General features: G+C 40.7%; 1 protein-coding gene across 1 annotated transcript; it reads left to right on the top strand.

Annotated features, from left to right (window-relative positions):
• The first annotated feature begins 1,431 nt into the window (after window positions 1–1,431).
• LOC118594474 (zinc finger protein 474) lies at window positions 1,432–16,523 on the top strand. Its single transcript, XM_036204367.1, has 3 exons — window positions 1,432–1,512; window positions 13,393–13,573; window positions 16,360–16,523. The coding sequence occupies exons 1-3, from the start codon at window positions 1,480–1,482 to the stop codon at window positions 16,509–16,511; spliced, it is 366 nt and encodes a 121-aa protein (XP_036060260.1). The 5' UTR covers window positions 1,432–1,479; the 3' UTR covers window positions 16,512–16,523.
• Window positions 16,524–20,755: the final 4,232 nt, after the last annotated feature.

Below are 20,755 nucleotides of genomic sequence, written 5' to 3' on the forward strand. Positions count from 1 at the left end.
CGGAAGGGTGAAAAAGGAGGCCAAGGAGAAGTCCCAGACCTTTAGCAGGAGCACCAGCTTTAGTTGTGACATTTTCTAAGAAGGAAAGGAAGGTTCTGGGCAGGTAGGATTGGTAGTTTCATTCTGGAAATGCCAAATCAAAATGCTACTGAGATATTTCAGTAAATTGAGCTGGGCTATATGAGTTTGGGACTGAGAAGAGAGGGCAGGGCTGAGATGTCCATTTTTTGGTTATTAGCAAACACAGAAATCTGAGTGAGTATGGGATTAGAAAAACAGCATGGGGGCCTGGAAAGATGGCTCAGCAGTTTGGAGCATTTGTTGCTCCTACATAAACAGAACAGAGTTGTTTGTAAGATCCACATGGCAGCTCACAACCATTTATAGAGCTCCAGTTCCAGGGGATCTGATGCCCTCTTGGCCTCTGGGGGCACCAAGTACACACACATATATGCAGGCAAAACACCCATACGCACAAAATAAAAAAAATAAACAAATCTAAAAAAATGAAAAAGAAAGAAAAAAGACTAAAGCTGATCCCTGAAAGAGAAAATGAACATCCAAAGATATGACCAACCAGAAAAGCCTGGAGAGTGTGCTTGCTCTGGAAGGTGATATCTGAGAAACTGTCAGCAGAGTAGGGACAACAGAAGGCATGGGGACAGAGGAAGTAGAATCAGGACTGAAAAATAATTGTTAATTTGGCCATATACATTTAGTTATGAGCCTTGGAAAGTACATAGCCACTTGTTTGGAGTTGTAGACTATGGGTGTGTCTTGAGACATTTAGCTCTTTGGCCTAAGATAGGTTAGAAGTAAAGGTTTCTTTAAACAATAGAAGCTTTGGGGCCAAATTTGAGTGACCAAAATAATAATTCAGTGGAGAAGGAGCAGACCGAGGTAACAGGCGAAGGTAAAGATGATTCAGAGGAAACAGGCACCAGGGTCTAGAATCATCAGTGTGTAGGAAGAGGACTTCCCAAGAGGCATGCTTCCTTATTCCAGAAGGATGTTGAATGCAGAAAAAAGCAAGTTTACCCACCAGCAGTGGGAAGGTGGAGGGGGTGGTTACAATCTGCTTGTCTGTTTTCTCAGTTAAACGTCAGGCCAGCTTAGCATACTGTGAGAGCACAAGAAAGAGAGGAAAGGCCAGCTTTGAAAGCCCTCCCAGTGCTTGATCTTGTTGTGACTTGGGCTAAAATGGGTTCCTGAAGTCCCTAAATCCAAGAGTGACATGGGACTTCTGAGAATTGGTAGATAGCACATTAAGTGGCCTGTGGCTCTCAGACTTCATCATCTTCAGTGGCCCTAGCTTACCTGCTCAACAGTACTGATGTCACGAAAGCCAGCCTTACCTCACAAAGTGCCCTTTGATGATGCTGCCAGCTGAGCTACTTAATGACCAACTCCACGTGACATTTTATCATCTTTCCTTGGGGCCAACCATGCCCGAATATCAGGGCGGCATCCTATCATCCCATGGCTCTCAGATGTACAAAGATCAACAATAAGGTAGCAGTCTTGGCTCTTTTCTACACTATTGCCTCTGAAAGCCAACCCAAGTGAACCTGTGGATGGATGTAGAGTGTGCGAAATCTCTGGGTACTAGGAAGAGTTATATACCTTTAACAGCAAACTTACTATATAAACGTCTCATAAAGAATTTAATGGATATCACCTACCTATACAAATGGTAATAACATATAACTTAATAAATAAGAAGTCTGCCTCAGATCATGCCAGAAGTTAGCATGACTCTGATAGAAACTGATACCCCTTCCAGGATTTTGTACCACCTGTATTTTGCTTGCTGCTTCTTTGAAAGGACAAATAGTAATTTGAAAGGATAGGATCACATATTCACGGGCATCGATGAATTTCTAAACAGTCTTATTAAATAAGAAACACAGAGCCAAATACAGAGGTGCAAGCCATAGAGATCAGAGCAACAGCCGCCAACGAACCTTAGCTCACCATGTCGCCATAGTTTCCCAAGAGAACCTCTTCCTGTCTAATCTGCACCTTTATGGCCTTCCTGTTCTGCCTTCTCATTGGCTCTAAACCCAGCCACATCACTTCCTCATCACCACCTGTCTATACAGACCTCCAGGTCTCTATGGTTGGTACTGGGATTAAAGATATGTGTTAGCACACTTTGCTGTGTCCTTGACCACACAAAGACTGTGCTTGCCAAGTGATCGGATTAAGGGTTTGTGCTACCACTGCCTGACTTCTGTTTATGGCTTGCTATGACCTCTGATCTCCAGGCAAACTTTATTTATTAACATACAAATAAAATATCACATTTCAGCACAAATAAAATATCACCACAACAAGCCAAATGTTATGTAGTCATAGAGTCATTAAAACTATCTGATGGCTATATTATTTAAAAGTGTATCTGTTTGGGACTGTTGAGATGGCTCAGTGGGGAAAGACGTTTACTGCCAAGCCTGGCAACCAGAGTTGTGAGTCCAAGCCCCAACTGGTAAAAAGAGAATCAACTCCTGCAAGGCTGACTTCTGGCCTCCACATGCATAGATATATATCTGATAAATAAGTAAATAAAACCCAATAAATAAATGTTTGTAAAACAGTTAGTCAATCTTAGGTCTTTGTAAGCCTGACTCTCCCCATTACCCCATTTCCTTGTTTCCAGCCCCAAATGCATATATCTATATTTCCTAGTAATATACACTAATGACTCTTTATGAGTTGGAGCAGGATTCCTACAAATCCAAATTCCAGCACTGGCTCACATCCTTCCCTACAAGTTTTTAAAACCACACCGAATGTAGTTCAACATATCTTGGCACGAGTCCTTGCTGAACAAGTGTGTCGCTGATCAGGCATAAATCCTGCCTTATGATCGGGTAGAGAGCATCAAGAAAGATTTCCTTGAGCTTTCATCTCTTGATTGCCATTTAGGTTGCATAGCACTTCTCCTCCTCACCTCCTGCATCTTCTTATAGCGTTTACCAGTATCATGTTGTCTTCTATAACACCCAAGTTGGCAAGGGCCCAATACAAGAATTCAATACTTATGTCCAGTTACCTGCCTCCAATGCCATGACCCCATCTTTAAAGTCTCCAAGGAACGTACACATCCCAGGCTACCTTTAATCAGAGAATACAAAAGCATAAATCCATTGCTCCCAACTTCAAGATTGAGGAAAATAGGAGTACTAGGGGGAACAAAGGTAAGTCACCCCCATGATGGGAAAAATTTAAAAGCAGCTTTCCTCTTAAAATTAGAATTATTTCTGGCCCATCTAATGAACAGGATAGCCTTTTAAACATGGAGATCCACTTCTGAGCACACTCCTGAGATGGGGACTTCTACATCTAAACCATAGAAAATTTGTCACAGAAAGCAGCTTCCTGCCCTAAATGCAGGTGACACTGCCTATACTTTTCTTTGCTTCCACAGTGGTCACTGGATAAGTTGATTGGCTCTCTTACCTGTTGGTTTCCCTCAATGCTTGCTTGATTTCATTCTGTGACTAGAAGCCAGCCAGCTAACCATAAGAGTGGGACCTGTTGTCCAACCCATGAGCTCAGAAACCAAACGCCCGGACATCCTCTACCAATCTTACTCTAAGAAAGTCATTCTGGGGGAAGGATTTGTTCAGAAAATCAATATCCTCTAAGGTATCAAGGGGTAGGGCAGGTTTATTTGAATCTCAAATCAGAAAAGAAAAAAGAAAATGGAAAATGTTTAACGAAGAAACTATTCTTTTGCTGGGGAGATGGCTCAGGGGCCAAAATGCTTGCCCTGAGAGCATGAGGACCTAATTCGACATCCAAAACCCATATTTAAGGGGAAAAAAGCCATATGTGGTGGTGCAGGTTTATAATCCCAATGTGGGAATTATAAACAAACAGGTGAATCCCTGGAGTTCAGTGACCAGCCAATCAGGTCAGGGGGAGAAACTTTCTGCACTACAATGACCAGGGGGAGATCATTGTTGTAAGCAGTGGGAGAAACTTTCTGCACTACAATGGGAGAATAAAGTAAATATCTTGAGGGGGAAACCCTGTGCCTCAGAGAAGGCTGCATTTTGTAAAGAAGCAAATTCATGTAAAGGAAAAGACAAGATCAAGGCAGTCTCTGTTCCTCACAAAACTACTGCCTAGGCAAGTGTTTCCCTGGGGCCAGCACACTAGGGCTGTCCTATCTATGGCCCAAGGGGAAGCAGGCTAGATCTTGAGCTGGTATAAGAACTTGGCAGTATTGTAAATCTGATGTTGTGAAAGCAGAACAGGAGCAGAAATGGGGACTTGGCTGGTGGCCCTCAAAGCCAATGGCTGACTTAGTGGCAGGGCATGGCAGTCCATTGATCATGGAATCAGGTAGACTTGATGCACAACCAGTCATGATTTTCAAGTGTGTTACTGAATTTGCCACTTAATATAGCAGTTCCTTGTGCCCAAGGATAGCTTCAAACCTTCCACCACATTCTGCTGTAATGAGATTGTTTCATGTTATATTTGAAGTAGGCAACCCAGTGATTAGGACTGGGGGCTGTACTAATTTATGAATATAAAGATATGCATTTAGAGGGCAGTTTGATACTAAGTCTATTTAGCAAAATAATAATAGTGGATTCACCTTTAGGACCTATGAGCTCTGCTCCCCCCACCCACCCCAGCCATGGAATATTGGCCAAATTTACACAACTAGGCACAAATTTCCTCCTGTGGAACAGGCATTAAATTCAATAAGAAAGTGTTTGGTCACCCCCATAACATTCACGCCACCATTGCACCTACAGATAATTTTAGGGGGCTGCTTGTTGCTTTGGTTTAGGGTTTTTTTTTGTTGTTGTTGTTGTTTGTTTGTCTGTTTGTTTTTAATTTCACCACTGGAGATGAAGTCTTTTGAATTGGTGGCTTTTAGGAGACTCTAGGTAAAAAGCAGGTTTCCCGGACAAGCAATAACTCATGTCACAGAAATTAAACATAAGGGAAATTACTGTTACTAGAGAGATCAAGGAATGGGAAAAATAGGCTGTTCGGAGTCACACTTCAAATGCTTTCAGGGTCACAAAAATTCAACAGTCTAGAAAGATTCCTTGCCCGGAAACCAGTTCCCAAAATAATCAGTCTGAGCTCACATATGTCCGTGGGCAGAGAAGTCAAGAAAACACTCTCTTCACTCAGCAGCGGCTCCTCTCAGCTTGCCCTCCTCTGTTTCTTGAATAGTTTCATCTGTTATTAGCTAGGCACAGGCAAATGGGGATCCACCACCCCTATATTTACTCATAGATAGAGCTAAAGAATATTTCCCAAGCAAAGAGAGTTAAGTGTGGTTATTCCCACTGCTTGGGACCAGTTCTTGGTTCTGTTCTCTCTACAGGGCCTGGCACACAGCAACAACAACTTCCAGAGCAACAGGATTTACACTGCAATTGAGTCACTGAGAGAAGCCCAGCCTTTCCTCCTTATATGTCCTTCGATGAAGGTCTCCTCTGAATCAGTCACAGCTGTGCCTCCAGCAGATGCCTCTGCTTTATTTCTGCTCAAAATACATTGGCACCATCAATATTTAGAATCCCATTGTCTTCCTGGCTCTTATGAAATTGAGAAATAGTTGATTAAACCCAGATAGCCACAGACTAGCTGGGCCTCTCACTGGCCATGTTCCATCTGAGACACAAAATACACACAGATATAGGGAGACAATTCTCAACCCAGTTTTGAGTCAGGGTAAGGATTGTGATGTCTGTCTCTTTCATGGTCACCCCTGTTTTGAATTTAAATGTTTAGACTTTTTTTATCATGACAGATCAAAGATTACAACCATATGATTGGCTAATATCTGAAAGTAGGCCTGTCTTTTGCTAGTTTGCTGGAAGTTGTGGTATAGGTCAATGTTCTACTTCCCTTTTATGATGCTTCTTCATTTCTGGGTCACTTGGGTGGCTGTCTTTGACTTTTAAGTTAATGGCCTCAAGTGAACATATAGAATCAAGCTATTTTGACACAGGGATGTTACAATGCGATCCCTAGACAGGGATGGAAAAGTTCTCTGTTTTTAGAACTGTTTCCAAATAACTTATAAATCATGTTAGGGGACGGGGAAATCGGGTATTTTATTTAATTTAAATACAGACTTAGTAACAAGAGTGTAATTCACACTGTCATGTGGTTTCTTGGGCACAAGCCTCACTAAAACAGTCTCCTTATAAAGAATGGACAAAAATGCTTCAATGACAAGCAATAAATCTAGGCATGGTAACAGAGCTTGACAGGTAAAAGGTGCTTACTACCAAGCCTGACAACCTGAGTTCAATCCCTGGGACCCGCATGAGGGAAGAAGAGAATCAACTCCCATAAGTTTCATTTGACCTTCACATGCACTGGCATGGCATATGCACACAGTACAGACTCACAACTCACAAGACTATCACACACACACACACACACACACACACACACACACACACACACACCACCCCCCACTAACCAACTAACTAATACAAAATTGTCAACCTACATCTTTGAGTGGAATTCTCTTAACTATCCTGTAATACTGCCCCCTGTCCTTTCACACTGTCAAAGTTCACTTTGATGTCACTGTGAAGCTGATATAAGAATTTAACAGGTGCAATGATTTTGCTCTTTACTAAAACTAATGACTTCCATTTTGATTTTTCAGTGCTTCTCATTGAGATTCTTGTAACGTTGCTTATTTTTTCCCTTCAGAACAATGTCGTCATCTTGTAGACCCTCTTGACAATTAAGCTGCACATTTACTATGGTTCCCTTTGCATTGAGCCATGCCGACGCCATGGAGAGACACTGGAAAGCACTCTCTCCAGGTTCTCTGAAATGACTGTATTTATTCTCCTGCTATCAATGATTCTTTTAAGCTTTTCCACCACACCAGTGTTTGTTTTCTTGGTCCTTATCTTTGCCCTCTTATCTTGATAGTGCTATCAGAACTATTAATTTTCATTGTAAAAATTAACACATGAGTGACAAGTTATATCTGCACCGATTGAGAGAGAAATCTGTAGCTGTTCACTTGCCTTCTGTGTTAACCAGATTTGGCCTAAGCCATCGAAGACCAGGTGCTCTCGAGAGAGGAAGAAAAAAAAGCATGAAGAAAAAAAAAAAGATGCTGCATGGAAAATAATATTAGAATTCCACCAGTGGCCAGTAAAGTAATTGAAAACATATGAAAAGTTAGTGGATTCTGGTTAAAAAACACACATAATAGCTTTCCCTAAAGCATCTTTGTTTATTCAGCCTGAATTGTCCATATTGCTCCTGAAAGGACCAAAGCAGAACTGTAAAGAGCCGATAGACACACTTACGCAGCAAATATTTGCTTTGATGAAGCAATAGACACACCTATGTAGCAAACATTTCTTCCTCTCATGAAGTGTTTCACACCTGAAGAGTACTCATGCAGAACTAGAGATTGACTGAAATGTTGACAGGAAAACAAAATCTAATCCTTTGCCCTCTACAGAGTTCAGACTTACAGCAGCTGGCTGGTCCTGGTAAGCTCCACGTGGAGAGGGCTTGCTGTACTCCTATAACCTCTAGGGATGACCTCCCACTGTTCCTGTCCTGCTCTGCTATGCCATGGCATCCAATGCTGTCTGCCTTACACTTACAGAGGGGGGCACTCTGCTGGCTCTCTCAGGGTAGGGTCTTCCCTTCCTGGCCACACTCTCTAATCCCGCCAAAGCCATTTCTTCCTACAAACACTGAAAAGAACTCAGCTAGCAAATCCTTGCCAATCAGGATAATGGCATTGACCACAAGCCACAGATTGCTCAGTGAAGTTTGGCACTAACAACAGTGAGGTTAAGGAAAACTAAATCCAGTTATCTTAGCACTGTTCAGACCCACCCCCCACCCGGGAGCATTTTCTCCTCAGCATAGCTGGGTTGCCTATACTTCCCTATAGTATGGCATAGGCGGAAGATGTTCAAACCTGAGACTATAGAGTATGCTACAGGTCAGCTGAAGTTCAACCCCAAATACCTCTCAAAAGGGAGGAAGCTCTCAAAAGAGTACAGTAGGACATCGTTCCCTCTGACGGTGGTCATTTTCCCCACATCTTTTGCAGTTGTTCTTAGAGTGTCTTTTGGCCTCTGGGTCAGCCTGTTTGCTCACAACTCCCCCCAACCCCCCCGCAGAGGAAACTTTATGACAATTTGATGGGAATGTCTTCATTTAGGAACCATGCCATTGATTTTGCTTGTTACGCTTGGTTAAATGCTGGGTTTGGCTTGTAATCCAGGTTCCATATGGAGTCTTAATAAATGCATTCTTCTCAAAGTAAAATGAGCAACTTCTTATTTTTTCAACTGAAAAATCTGTATTTAATTAACCTTACAAATGAATAAACATGGAAAGAAAGCACAGGGAACTTTGAGGTGTCTCGAAAATTATGGCTTATACTTTATTCTTTCTCATATGTCTTGAGTTCCCTGCTTCCCAAGTCACTTTTCATGGGCTATATGATGCTGCATGACATAAAAACATGACAGACAAGCACCTGGTTATTTTGATGAACACAGTCTGATGGTATCATTTAGTACTCAGTAAAAATATTATACCTCAAATAAAATCCACATTTCAGGATGGCTCTCCAATTTCAGTTTTAATTGGCCTCTTAATTTGCTGTTTAGTCTTCTAGGATCTATTTTGCTTCTGGTAGTCAGCAATCACAATAGTCGTTTGTTTTTTGTTTTGTTTTTTATTGTGACCATGTTTTGTGTTTTCTCCATGTCAGGAGGCTGACAGATAGCTATGGTAAAAGGCAGACTGATTCTAGAACATACGTATTTTGCCATGTTTTATTTCCCCAAAGGAAAAAATAGCATCTACTTAATTTGTTTCTGTCTCCATGCCTCCCAGTCCTACCAGAGAACATATGAAAAAAGGGGCCTTTAATGATGCCGGAATCTCTCCCAACTCTATTTAATTAGGTCATTTTTGCTTTAGTTGGTGAGTCTTTTCCCTAATTGAATCACTATCACATTCCCACAGTTCCCAGTCCTGCCATTTTAATACTTGATTTCCTGGAATCCAAGTCTCTTTGTTCCCTGAAGATCACATTACCTAGGAGATGAAGTTCATGTCTGTGAGTTCTAGCAACCCTGACTTTCCCGCAACTACCTTCATGTAGTTTGTCCATTTCTCCTTTCTTCCCTTCCCTCTGAGCTCAGCATCTTCAGTCCATACTTGATCCCCTCTCTCTGCCTGTGAAGGACCCTACTTTGTAATCCCGTCATATAAGCAAGCCTTTCCTGACTCTACTCAGCTCTCCCTTCCTTCCTTCCTTCAAGATTTTTACAAGCACCCCCTTCTCCTAGTTCTGCTTTTGAATGTCTCACAATCGAGGTTTATGTGGTTAGCTAGTACAGGAATCAAAACAGTTTAGTTTTTTTCTTTACCCTTCCTGCTCCATCAGGGCTGAACATGCACTGATTGCTGACGGACGACCTAGCAGTGAATATGACATCTTTTTCTCATCTCCCAACTCTTTCTGTAACCTTTTACAGCTTGGTGACTCCACCTTGGTGTAAGCCAGGAACGAATGTTTCCAAAATTCTGATGGCTCTTTTCTCTCCATGTCTCATTTCCTAAGCTGAAAATTTGAACCTTTCTTTGTATTTTTTTAACTTATAGTTTCATATTTTCAATATTCTTATTACAGACATTCTACTTGTATTTTTTTCTCCATACTCTCTCTAATCCTTTTATCTGGAATTTTCCTATTTAAAATATCCTTTTCTCTGCGAATAGTTCCAAAAACTATTAACACTGAATTGCAGGCCTACATTTCCTGTATTGGCTGGGTTTACTGAGGTTAAGTTCTATGAAGACTTCAATCTCCTCAGGCCCAGAACACAATCAATATTTTCCTCTTTCTTCCATTCGCTTTTGCTCCTTTTTCCCTTTCTTTCCTTGGCTGTCATCTTGTAGAATAAAATATTGCTATTGCTGGTCCCATTATTCCCTCATGTGCACAACAGTCACTTATTGGATCTCACAGTCATATTGGTCTGGTAGCCACAACTCACTAGGCTAATATCCCTGAGGCACAAGAATTGCTTCGTCCCTGCTGAATGACCCCAGCCGCAGTAAAATGTAGATCTCAGCACGGCTTTCCAGTCTCTCCATGGCCCTGCAGCTTGTTACCAATCTGACTCAGGCTTCCTACACTGAACATAAGGCCTTATCAGCTTTCTTTCTCTCCCTGGTCACACAAAGTATTTTTCCCCATTCTTTCACTTGAAACCTATTTGCCTGTTTGTGTTCATAATATGGATTTCTCATCATAAAAACACGAAGTTGGATGTTGTCTTTTTATCTAGCCCGAAAAATGTGTTCTCCTTTACTTTTATTACTTTTTTGTTGGTTTTTTTTTGTTTGTTTGTTTCTTGAGACAGGGGTTCTCTGTGTAGTTTTGGTGACTGTCCTGGATCTCACTCTGTAGACCAGGCTGGCCTCGAACTCACAGAGATCTGCCTGGCTTTGAATCCAAGTGCTGGGATTAAAGGCGTGCACCACTACTGCCTGGCTACTTTTATTATTTTTCATTTTTATTCTTCTGGCTTTTGAGACAGAGTCCAGCTCTTTTTCCCAGGCTGGACTAGAACTCATTATGTAGCTTGAGCTGGCCTTGAACTCATGGCAATCTTCCTATTTCCTCCTTTCAGTTACTAGGATTGGGTATGAGCCACTGTGCCCAGCAACATGTCTTTTAATTGTGTTGTTTAGTCTATTTCTATTTACTGCAATTATTGATTACTTTTTGGGGAAAAGAAACCAGGCATATATATATATATACATACATACATATTGAGAAGCAGCAGGGTAAGCAATAATAAGAGTACTGCCCTGGCCAATTATTGATATATTTGACCTTATTTATATCTGACTTCCTGTTTTAATGCTATTAACATATTTTGGTGGGTTGATGTTTTCATTTCTCTATTATCCTTCCTTCTTGGGGGATTGGTTAATTTATCATTTTTGGAGTTTGGTTGGCCATTTACCTTTTGATTTTAGGTTCTCTCCTTGTATATATCTGTATGAAATAGTGGCTACTATATACATTAAAATAAACACCTTTGACTCATAATATTCATATTCAAAAACTATTTCAAAAAATATAATCCAATTAATAATTATCTCATTTTGAGTTTTGTTCCACTCTCTGTTCTTGATGACTATAACTTGTTTTATACATATATACTATAAACTCTGTCTTAGATACTTTTGCCTCAAGTAGTCCATTATTTAAGAATCTTAATATTCTGTATGGCAAAGCTATGAGTATTCCAAAGCTTATTTTATTGACTGACCGACTGTGTTTTATAGTATTCCCCCACTGTTTCTCACAGAACTAGACTATTTGCTGTTATTTCCTCTTGCTATTTAAAACTTCTCTTAGAATTTTTGGCTCAACAAGTCTATCAGCAGTGAATTATTTACCTGTTCCTCTAAACAAAGATACCTTTATTTCCTTTTCATTTTGAAGACCATTTTTTTACTGGACTGAAGTTCCAAATTGACATTGTCTTATAGTAGGATAATTTAGTTCTGTTTTCTCTTATCATTTTAAAAAACATCAGGTCATTATTTTGTGGCCTCCATTTTTTTTTCTTCAAAGAATCCACGAAAGGGAATAAATGGAAAAGAGGGAGGCCTGTATGGTATGCAATAGATATGGAACAATTTTACTAGGAACTTCTGGAAAACTGTATGAAATTCGCCTCAGTGAAGTATTTATCTACCAACTCTCATCTGTATTAGCTACTCTCTTATTGTTGTGATCAAATACTGGACAAGAGGCAATTTAATGGAAGGTTAATTTCGACAAAGATTTGCAGATGCATTCACCCACAGCAGAAACAGGGAACTTCTTCGACGACACACCCAGGGTGTGTCTCCTAGGTAATTCCAAATCTAGTGACGTTGACAACGAAAATCAATGATCACGTCACTCTTTGTCAACCTGATACTGAACACATCACTTTCAAGCTATTGCATTCCACCCCTGGCCTCAAAGGCTCCTACTTTTCCTATAATGAAGAGTCCATAAAGAGTCATAGCACTCTCAACACTGTTTAAAAGCCAAGTTCAAAGCCCATCAGAGACTTGATAATCTCTTACCTGTGAATCTTTGTAAAATAAAAAAGCCACAAATTTCTTATATACAATAACAGAATATGCATTCCCATTCCCAAAGGAAGAAACTGGAATAGCAAGCAAAGACTGGGCCAGAGAAACACTAAAACAAGCAGGGTAAATACCAATCGCTGCAGCTCTTTGTCCCATCATCCAGAGATTTAGTTAGTTAGTTAGTTAGTTAGTTAGTTAGTTAGTTTTTATTTATTTATTTGTCTGTCTGTCTGTATGTGTGTGCATGTGCCACAATGTGCATATGAGGGCCAGAGACAACTTGCAAGAATTAATCCTCTCCTTCCAATGTGTGGATTCAGGAATCTAACTCAGGTTCATCAGGCTTGGTGGAAAACCCTTGTATTTATTGAGTTCTCTCATCTCCAACTCTGAGGCTCCTTATGGTGTCCTATGGGATGTCAGATACAACCCACACTTAGAGTATCTTCTCTCCTCAGAGGAAACTCCCTCAAAAACACACTCAGAGGTGTGTCTCCCAGGTGATTCCAAATCCAGTCAAGTTTTCAATAGAGATCACAGTGAAGAAGCTGGTATTGATCTACCAACTTGATCAGTGGTCTTGCAGTAGAAAAAAGTTGACATGAGATAATGTGAACAGGCCTAAGTTCCCGGCCTCTGATGACACTTTCATTTTCAGTAATGTTGGCACATTAGCTCTTCATGTTACTGAGAGGAGACTCTAGCCTCACTTCCTGTTGCATGTCCCAGCATTTTAACTCAGATGTAAGGGTTAGAAAATCAATTCATCTTATAAACAATGAAAATACCTCTCAGACAATAAAATATGAAGAATTCTGGTCGACCCTTTTTTATTCTCTTCCAAGCCCATATTCAATCATGGAACAACATAATTTGATCGCTGTGTTACCACAGAAGTCAAATTCTACAGACTGGTTGAAGTTTTATTTTTTATTTAGTGTGTGTGTGTGTGTGTGTGTGTGTGTGTGTGTGTGTGTCCGCGTGTGTGTGCATGTGCGCATGCACGCATGCATCTGTGCCTGCAGATGTCTGTGGAATCCAGAAGGTGTTGGACCCACTGAAGTTATAGGCAGTTGTGACTTGCTGGAAACTGAACTCAGGTATTCTGCAAGAGCAACAAGTACTCTTAGCCGCTAAGCTATCTCTCCAACCCTGATAACTGGAATTAAAAATACTAATTTTCAAATGAAATTTCCACATGTATCCTTTATCTAATGGGTTTTAAATTATTTTCAGCCAACAATGATAAGGCGTCCACCAACAGTTGTTTGTTACATCTGTGGCCGTGAATATGGGACCAAATCTATTAGCATCCATGAGCCACAATGTCTGAAAAAATGGCATAATGAAAACAATTTGTTGCCTAAAGAACTAAAGAGACCAGAACCGAAAAAAACAGAAGTTAGAGTCATTACTGGTAAGTTCTTAGGAAAAAAAATTTTGGAAAACGACTATTTTTTTCTGACTAGTCCTAGGATCTGAAACCAGCAGCAGTTACAGCCCTAGACAAAGTTGGATTGGATTTTTAAAAGACATTCTGGATTGTCTTTACAGTCTTGATTCAGATGCTGAGACATAAAGACAGTATGTCCTGGCAACACCTTGTGAGAGGTACCCATGGGAATTTACCATGTTTCCCTAAAGTTAGTTTTATATATTATCACACATAATATTTTTAAAAACCATGAAGCCTAAAGATGTCTGGGAATATCTACAGCTTTGTTTTCATTTATAAATGTGCCTTGATTTCCTCATGGAGCAGGAGTACCAAACTCAAATGCTCACAGAGTCTACTAGTCAGGTTACAGGACTGAAGAACGTGTTTCCTCTGTGAACACACAGGGAAGGCGCTCTCATCCAGCTGCTGCTGTCATTAAGAAATTTAGCCCAAGACATTCATATTTTCCAATAAATTCAAATGAAACCAGAAATCTAGACAACTGGCTGGAATGTCCAGATTTTTTTTCTTCAATCAGTAATTTATAAAGTGCTATCCAATCCAAGTGGAGGAGGATCTGTACTGTCTCATGTGAAGGTCACAGAGTGCTGGGTCCCCAGAGTATTAACAGAGTTGAAAGAAAAATATACCTATATGTTATACTATAAATTACATGTTATTATTTAGATAACAGTATATATTATGTGATATTTTATAGTATATATAAAATACAATATATATTATGCATAATAAAGATAATATGTAATAAAAACTCAACTAGTCACAGCCCTCGGCAAGAAGAGACTTTGTAGGAAGGTTGAAAAAGAATTCAAAACGAGTATCTTGGGGCTGGAGAGATGGCTCAGAGGTACCTGCTCTTGGAAGAGGACCTGAGTTCTGTTCCCAGCATCCACATGGCAGCTCACAATCATCCATAACTCCAGTTCTACACTTCTGGCACCTCTCTTTTGACCTCCTGAGGCATCACAAACAAGTGTGGTGCATATACATACATGCAGGCAAAACACCCATACACATAAAACAAATTTTAAAAAAAAAAGAAGAAAGAAAAGAAAAAGAAAGTATTCACCCACTGAAAAACATAGTATTTGTCTCTAGAGAGACTATATGCCTTTTCCTAGAACTTCTCATTTGGTACCCAAAATAATCATTCACAATGCTCTGCATCATTTTTTTCTGCTTGGTCTTTATCATCACATGGCTAGAAGTGTGAATAGCTTGAAAATCACTGGAAGTGGGTGTCTCACTGTTGGCCACTGATGACAGAGAACAGGGTAGTTCCTATCATTTCACTTGCCTACAGTTTTCCTTTGGGCTTCATGCTACTTTTATCTTTGAAGATGTCCTTCTTTTCTAGGTAAATAGAATTGGCTTCCTCTCGCACACACTCATTGCAGTTACTGAGTTCAAATAACTCTTTTCCCGGATCCACAGTTAAAGTCCTATGCAGGAACATTGCAATGAAAAAGTCAGAGCTATCCTTTTCTCTACAGTTTTCAAAGAACTCAAAACACACATTCATGTGCTGGAGAGATAGCTCAGCCATGATGTGCACATACTGCTCTTGCAGGGACCTGAGTTCACCACACCCATGTCTAGCATCTTGCAATTGCCTGTAACTCCAGCTACAGGGCATCCAGCATCTCTGGATCCCATAGGCATCTGTATTCAAGTACACACACACACACACACACACACACACACACACACACACACACTTAAAAATAAAAGCAAATCTTTAAACATACATCCATAATCTGTATAATAGTGAAACTTACTTTATCTAAAGGAGAAATACCAGGCTGCATAGGGTTGAAATCTCCATTAAAAGAAGGCATGCTAAGAATCTAAAGGTTTGTTGTGGTTGTGTGAACCATTAAGATAGAAATCAAGTGAACATAGCCTAGTGTTTAGTGAAGTAACATCCACTGGTCAATGATAAAAACAGATACATTTTTGAGTGCCTGGTCACATTTGAGGGGCCTATTTTGGGAGATTCTAGGACATAGTCAATTTAATGTACTAAAGTCATTCTATTTAAATAAGGCTTATTAAAGTTAAACCCTACATTGTTCCTCTAAAATAAAGCCATATGCTTTTGCTCTCCCAGGCCCCACCAAAAAAGATTACACATCTCTCTGCTCTCCCTTTGTTTCCTTAAGGCCAGTTCTCTTCCCCTCAACTTGTTTGCATTCTTTAATTACTTAAAGATCATCTGAGTTTATGACCACGAAGAGACCATGTTTTTTTTTAGGGTAGAATTCATCTTAAATTCACTTTCAGTTGTCAGTGTGGGTCTCTGAAAACATTCCAGGGGAGAATCGCATAGAATGAAAATACAAACACGCATTCCTTTCCCGGTGTAAGCTTATATTTAGAACCAACGGAAAGGAAGCCAAACGTTATAGATTTGCAAGATAACAACATGTAAGCAAAGATGTTCATAATGAGCGAAGAGTGCATATCATAACAAGAAACTGTCTTTACCTTTTTCAAAAGCCTCCAGTTCATAGCTAAATCCAATCAACCCCTGCAGGAATGCTCAACCCTATTTATTTACTATATTTATTCATTTCTGCCAAAGTCACACGGTTTGCTTGAGAATGCCAGTCCAGGGGTATTTCCTGCGTCTATTTTCCATAAATAGTAGAACATGGTTCCCTTGAATAGAAACTAACACATTTCACCTTTCCATTTCCCTTTTTAAAACATATTTTCCTCCTCTCACTTTTTTTTTTTTTCAGCCAAGGGTTTCTATGATCTTGACGCCTTAAACGAAGCTGCTTGGGCAAGTGCCCAGAGTCAATTGGTTCCCTGCGACGTTTGTGGGAGGACCTTCCTGCCAGACAGACTGATTGTTCACCAGCGATCTTGTAAACCTAAAGCCGCCAAGTAAAGCCCTTTCCTCAGCATGGAGTGTCAAAGGAGTGAATGCCTTCAAAAGGGGGGAGGAGGAGGGCCGGGAAGGGGGGTTAGTGGGGGGATAGGGAGAGGATGCTAGGAGAGCTTGTGTTGACTGAGCCTGAGTGCTGGCCTAGCCCAGAAGGCCAGCTCTGTGCAGAGGCAGCCAGGTTCATTCCTGCTGTTGGGGGACCAGGTCACACTTTTGTCAGGCGGAATTGCTAGCAGGTGGCTTCTCATCAGAGCTGGAAGTTTTGTCTAAAGGACATTTCTCAGGTAATTGTTGCCGGTTTTCTCCCATTCTAGTTTCCTCAACAAGGTTCGTATCTCAGAGTGAGGCCTGCGCCAAGCAAACAGAGGCTTAAAATGCCAATTTGAGGCAACTCCAGGTTGTAGGCTGAATGGATTTCTTTCCCATTCCTTTGCTTTCTGGCCCATGGGTACTTCTACAGAGAGTTACTGATTGAGAAGTTTCTTTTCGCTGTAGAATCATTTGACGGGATACATAAACTTAAAATGGCTAAGATGTAAGAAGAACCATGTTTAACTCCTACTGTTTCTAACAGCAAGAGATGCTTCTGAGGTACTGCCTAGCCAAAAGCTCCAGCCTCACGTGTCAGGAGACCTCTGGGACACTATTCATCAAAATGGGTGGAGGCTAACTCCTTCCTCCTGTAGAGGTCTAGCAAGGGTTCGTTATACCCTCTTTGGGTTTTATAGGTTCTTCATTGTTGCTTCTAAAAGCCTGCCAGGAAGTTCTGTACCTCCCCACCCAGGCCCATGCACCGTGAGTGGGTTGTGAAAGAACTTTGTATCTTAGAGTCCTTGAATGTGTTTCAATCCAGGCAGGGCTCTCCCGGATGGAGGCTTGGGGCCAGAGAGGTGCTCTGCCCAGGAAATTCTGCTCTCCCAGGCAGTGTGGCTTTGCCTAGACTCCCAGCATTCTACTTGAGATCTTTGTTCATGATTGGGCTGAATTCCAGGATCATGAGGATCCACCTGCTTCCTGCAGTCCTTGCCTTCATGAGCTTACAAAGCACATCCAGTTATAAATCATAGGCAAGTTCATTCAATCTAATATTTTGGTACCATATTCACTTATTATCTGGGGTTGGGTTAGGATACTTGTGCCAATCATCCTGCTTTCTTTTCTATCTGCCAAAGGAAGCAAGAGATGAACTTTTTTAAAAGCCCACAGAGATCTCTGAAACAAGAATCTTGCAGAAAAAGTTGGCATTTAGTGACTCATTGTTGGTGGCTCCTTTCTTTCAGCTTGTTAACCTAAATGATGGAATGTAGCACACTCAAGTGAGGGTAGAACCAGGAACTGTGTTAAGGGCTTTGTAGACTGCAGTCTATGTACATCTTATATCAGCTCCATGAGCAGATGGAATTATGTTTATTTTACAAATCAGGGAACCAATACTTAGACTAAACAGCTCATTTAGGGGAACCAAGATTGAGTTAAGCAACAGGATAAAGAAACAAATTTGGGACTTGTTGAGATTTCAAGCCTACTATATATCTATTGCTGTTTATGACAAATACCATCACCACAAGATTATGATTATCTGTACAAATATAAACGACCTGACAAAGGAGACATTTCTGACACAATGTCTACTAACCAAGGCAAACAAGAATCCTGGTATACTTGCCATTCTCCCGTTGACCTGGGTTTATCTTAAATAGAGGTGAAAACAAAACTTTGAAGTAGGTCATATTAGAGATTTTGAAAGCTATTTTGGTATTTTGCTGATGTTCCAGGAATAAAGCATGAAGCAGGGTTAGGGAGAGCAACATTCTAGCTTCAACTTTGAAAGGGGTTGCAGCTCAGCATCATAAAGAAATTCATGGGCATAGTCAGATACCAGCAGCTGTATCTTCATCTGTATGAATCAAGCCTGCAAGTCTCTGAAGTGTTTGAAAACATGGGGCTCATCCATGCATTATCACATCCCAGCAGAATTGTGACCAGGCTTGAAAATCCATCAAGGAGCTTACTGTGGAGATTCCACATATGGTTTCACCTCAGCTGGTCTTCAAACGTTCCATGGAATCAAACATGGAGAAAGTTCAGTTGTAATGACATCACCCTCAAGTTCTGGTCCATTATGAAGGCAAGCTATCAAATCTCACCATGAACAGAATGAGCTCACCAGCTCTCTGCCAACTACCCCTTCACCTCAGTAAGTTCACATCTGTTGAGGATCTATGAAGTTCTCAAAAGAAAATTGCTTCTTTAACAATGGTTGGCACCCTCACGACTCATGAGTGTAAACCTTGGTATAGTTTCCATAGTAATCCCCTACATGCTGAAGAAGCAATAGTAAATGAAGGTACTTAAACCTCTCCATTAACCCAGGCAGTTATTGGTGTGAGATATAATGCCACTAAAAACACCAACAATAATGCAATGCCTTCTTCATTCTTACCTAGTGCTGTATAAACTTTATTTGAATAATCTTCTGTGAGTTTATGGGGAGGTTTTCAGGATTTCTTAATGATCCTTTACATATTGAATTTACATAAAAGTTACAAGGTCTGTCCTACCAAAAGTCAAAGGACCAGTGTGTTGTATAGTAAGGGGCATTGCTACTATGTGTCACTACTTAAACCCTTTACATCCATTGTGGGAGCTCTCCGAGAAGCTACATCAGAGTATTTTTGCAACAAGTATTTCCAGATGATGTTTCAAGGTAATCCCCTGCTGTATGGCTTTGGTTTGAGGAACATGGGTCTCAGTTGCTTTGTAGAAAAAAAAAAGAAAAAAAGAAAAAAGAAGCTGCTCTCCATAGTTGGAGCTATGAATAACAAAGAGCTATCAGAAATCCAATGTCTTCTGCTTCCTGAAAGCAGGCCTCGAACTTTCTGTTCTTGCCTGTTTCTGTGATTTCTTTTTACTTGTGTCTAAGACTAGTTAGTGTGGCTGTAAACTCATATCGTGTCGAGGCAGGAAGCTTAGCCCTTTCCTTCCCCTACCCTGAGAGGCCCTCCCCTAGTCTGGCAGCAGTCCATCTTTCCTAATCACTTACCTTTCATACAGATTTGCTATCTGGCCCACACAAACAGTTGGCCCTGCCCTCTCTCTGTAGCCAGAGATAAAAAGTAAGGTTTTCCTTGCCCTTGGAAGAACTAGTACAAATGAAAAGCAGTTGGGTCTTCAGCAGAGGCCAAATTGGCAGGAATACAGGAAAAAACTCTGATGCAGGATTGCAGGATGGTACACTTTTATTGTTTTTTTAAGATAGCATATTAGAAAAATAGTCAACTAGATCTCCTCAAAGGCCAAAGTAGAATGAAGTCTCTTGTTCTCTGTGTCCAGGTAGACGTGGTTCTGCTGTCTCATGAAGGCTGCATTTGAATGGTTTCGATCCCAGTGTTGTCATCTGGGGCAAGAAGGGAGATAAAGTTGTCAGAGATGCTGGGACCCATGATTCCACTCTGTCTGTCTCTCTGGAAATGCTTTTCACTCCTGTGTGTAAAAGAACAAGGTCAGGTTGAAGTGGGTATAAGCTTAACTGCGAGGCGACAAGATGAGAACTGGCAGAGATGTCACAGAGGCGGCTTTTCTTCTCACTGATTCACAGTGAGCACTCTGTTGGTTAAGGAAAGTAGCTGAGATATCGAGATGCCTGTTAGTTAGCAGAGTCCACACTCTGCAAAACCTCGAGGATGTTCATAGTATAGTCTCTAAAGCAACTCTTCTGTTGCAGAAGACTTTCTCCCATAGGTTCAGCTATTTGAACTTTTCTCCCCAACATAATATTGTAATTATTTGGGAATTTCCTACAGTGCACCCCAATCACACTTTCTTCCCCTTTCTCCCAGATCCACCCTCCAACCCTTGTGCCACCCTCAAAAAAATAAAATAAAATAATAAAACATAAAATTTTTAAAAATCCAGTTTGTATATACTCATCAGAGCATGGTGAAACTCCCAATGGCCAACTCTTTAAAGACAATGGAGTGTCCCACTCTCCAGCCCCCCACCCTGGTCCCCAGAAGCCATCAACTGTGCAGAGCTTCACTTCAGCATCTTCACCAGTTTTTAAAGACTCTCATTGTTAGCCTCCTGGCTGGAATTCTTTCTTTCTTTCTTTCTTTCTTCCTTCCTTCCTTCCTTCCTTCCTTCCTTCCTTCCTTTCTTTCTTTCTTTCTTTCTCTTTCTTTCTTCCCCCCCCTCTCTCTCCCTTCCTTTCTTTCTTTCTCTCTTTTCTTTTTCTTTTTCCTGGAGGA

This window comes from Onychomys torridus, chromosome 13, assembly GCF_903995425.1.
Source record: "Onychomys torridus chromosome 13, mOncTor1.1, whole genome shotgun sequence".
Taxonomy (NCBI): Eukaryota; Metazoa; Chordata; class Mammalia; order Rodentia; family Cricetidae; genus Onychomys; species Onychomys torridus.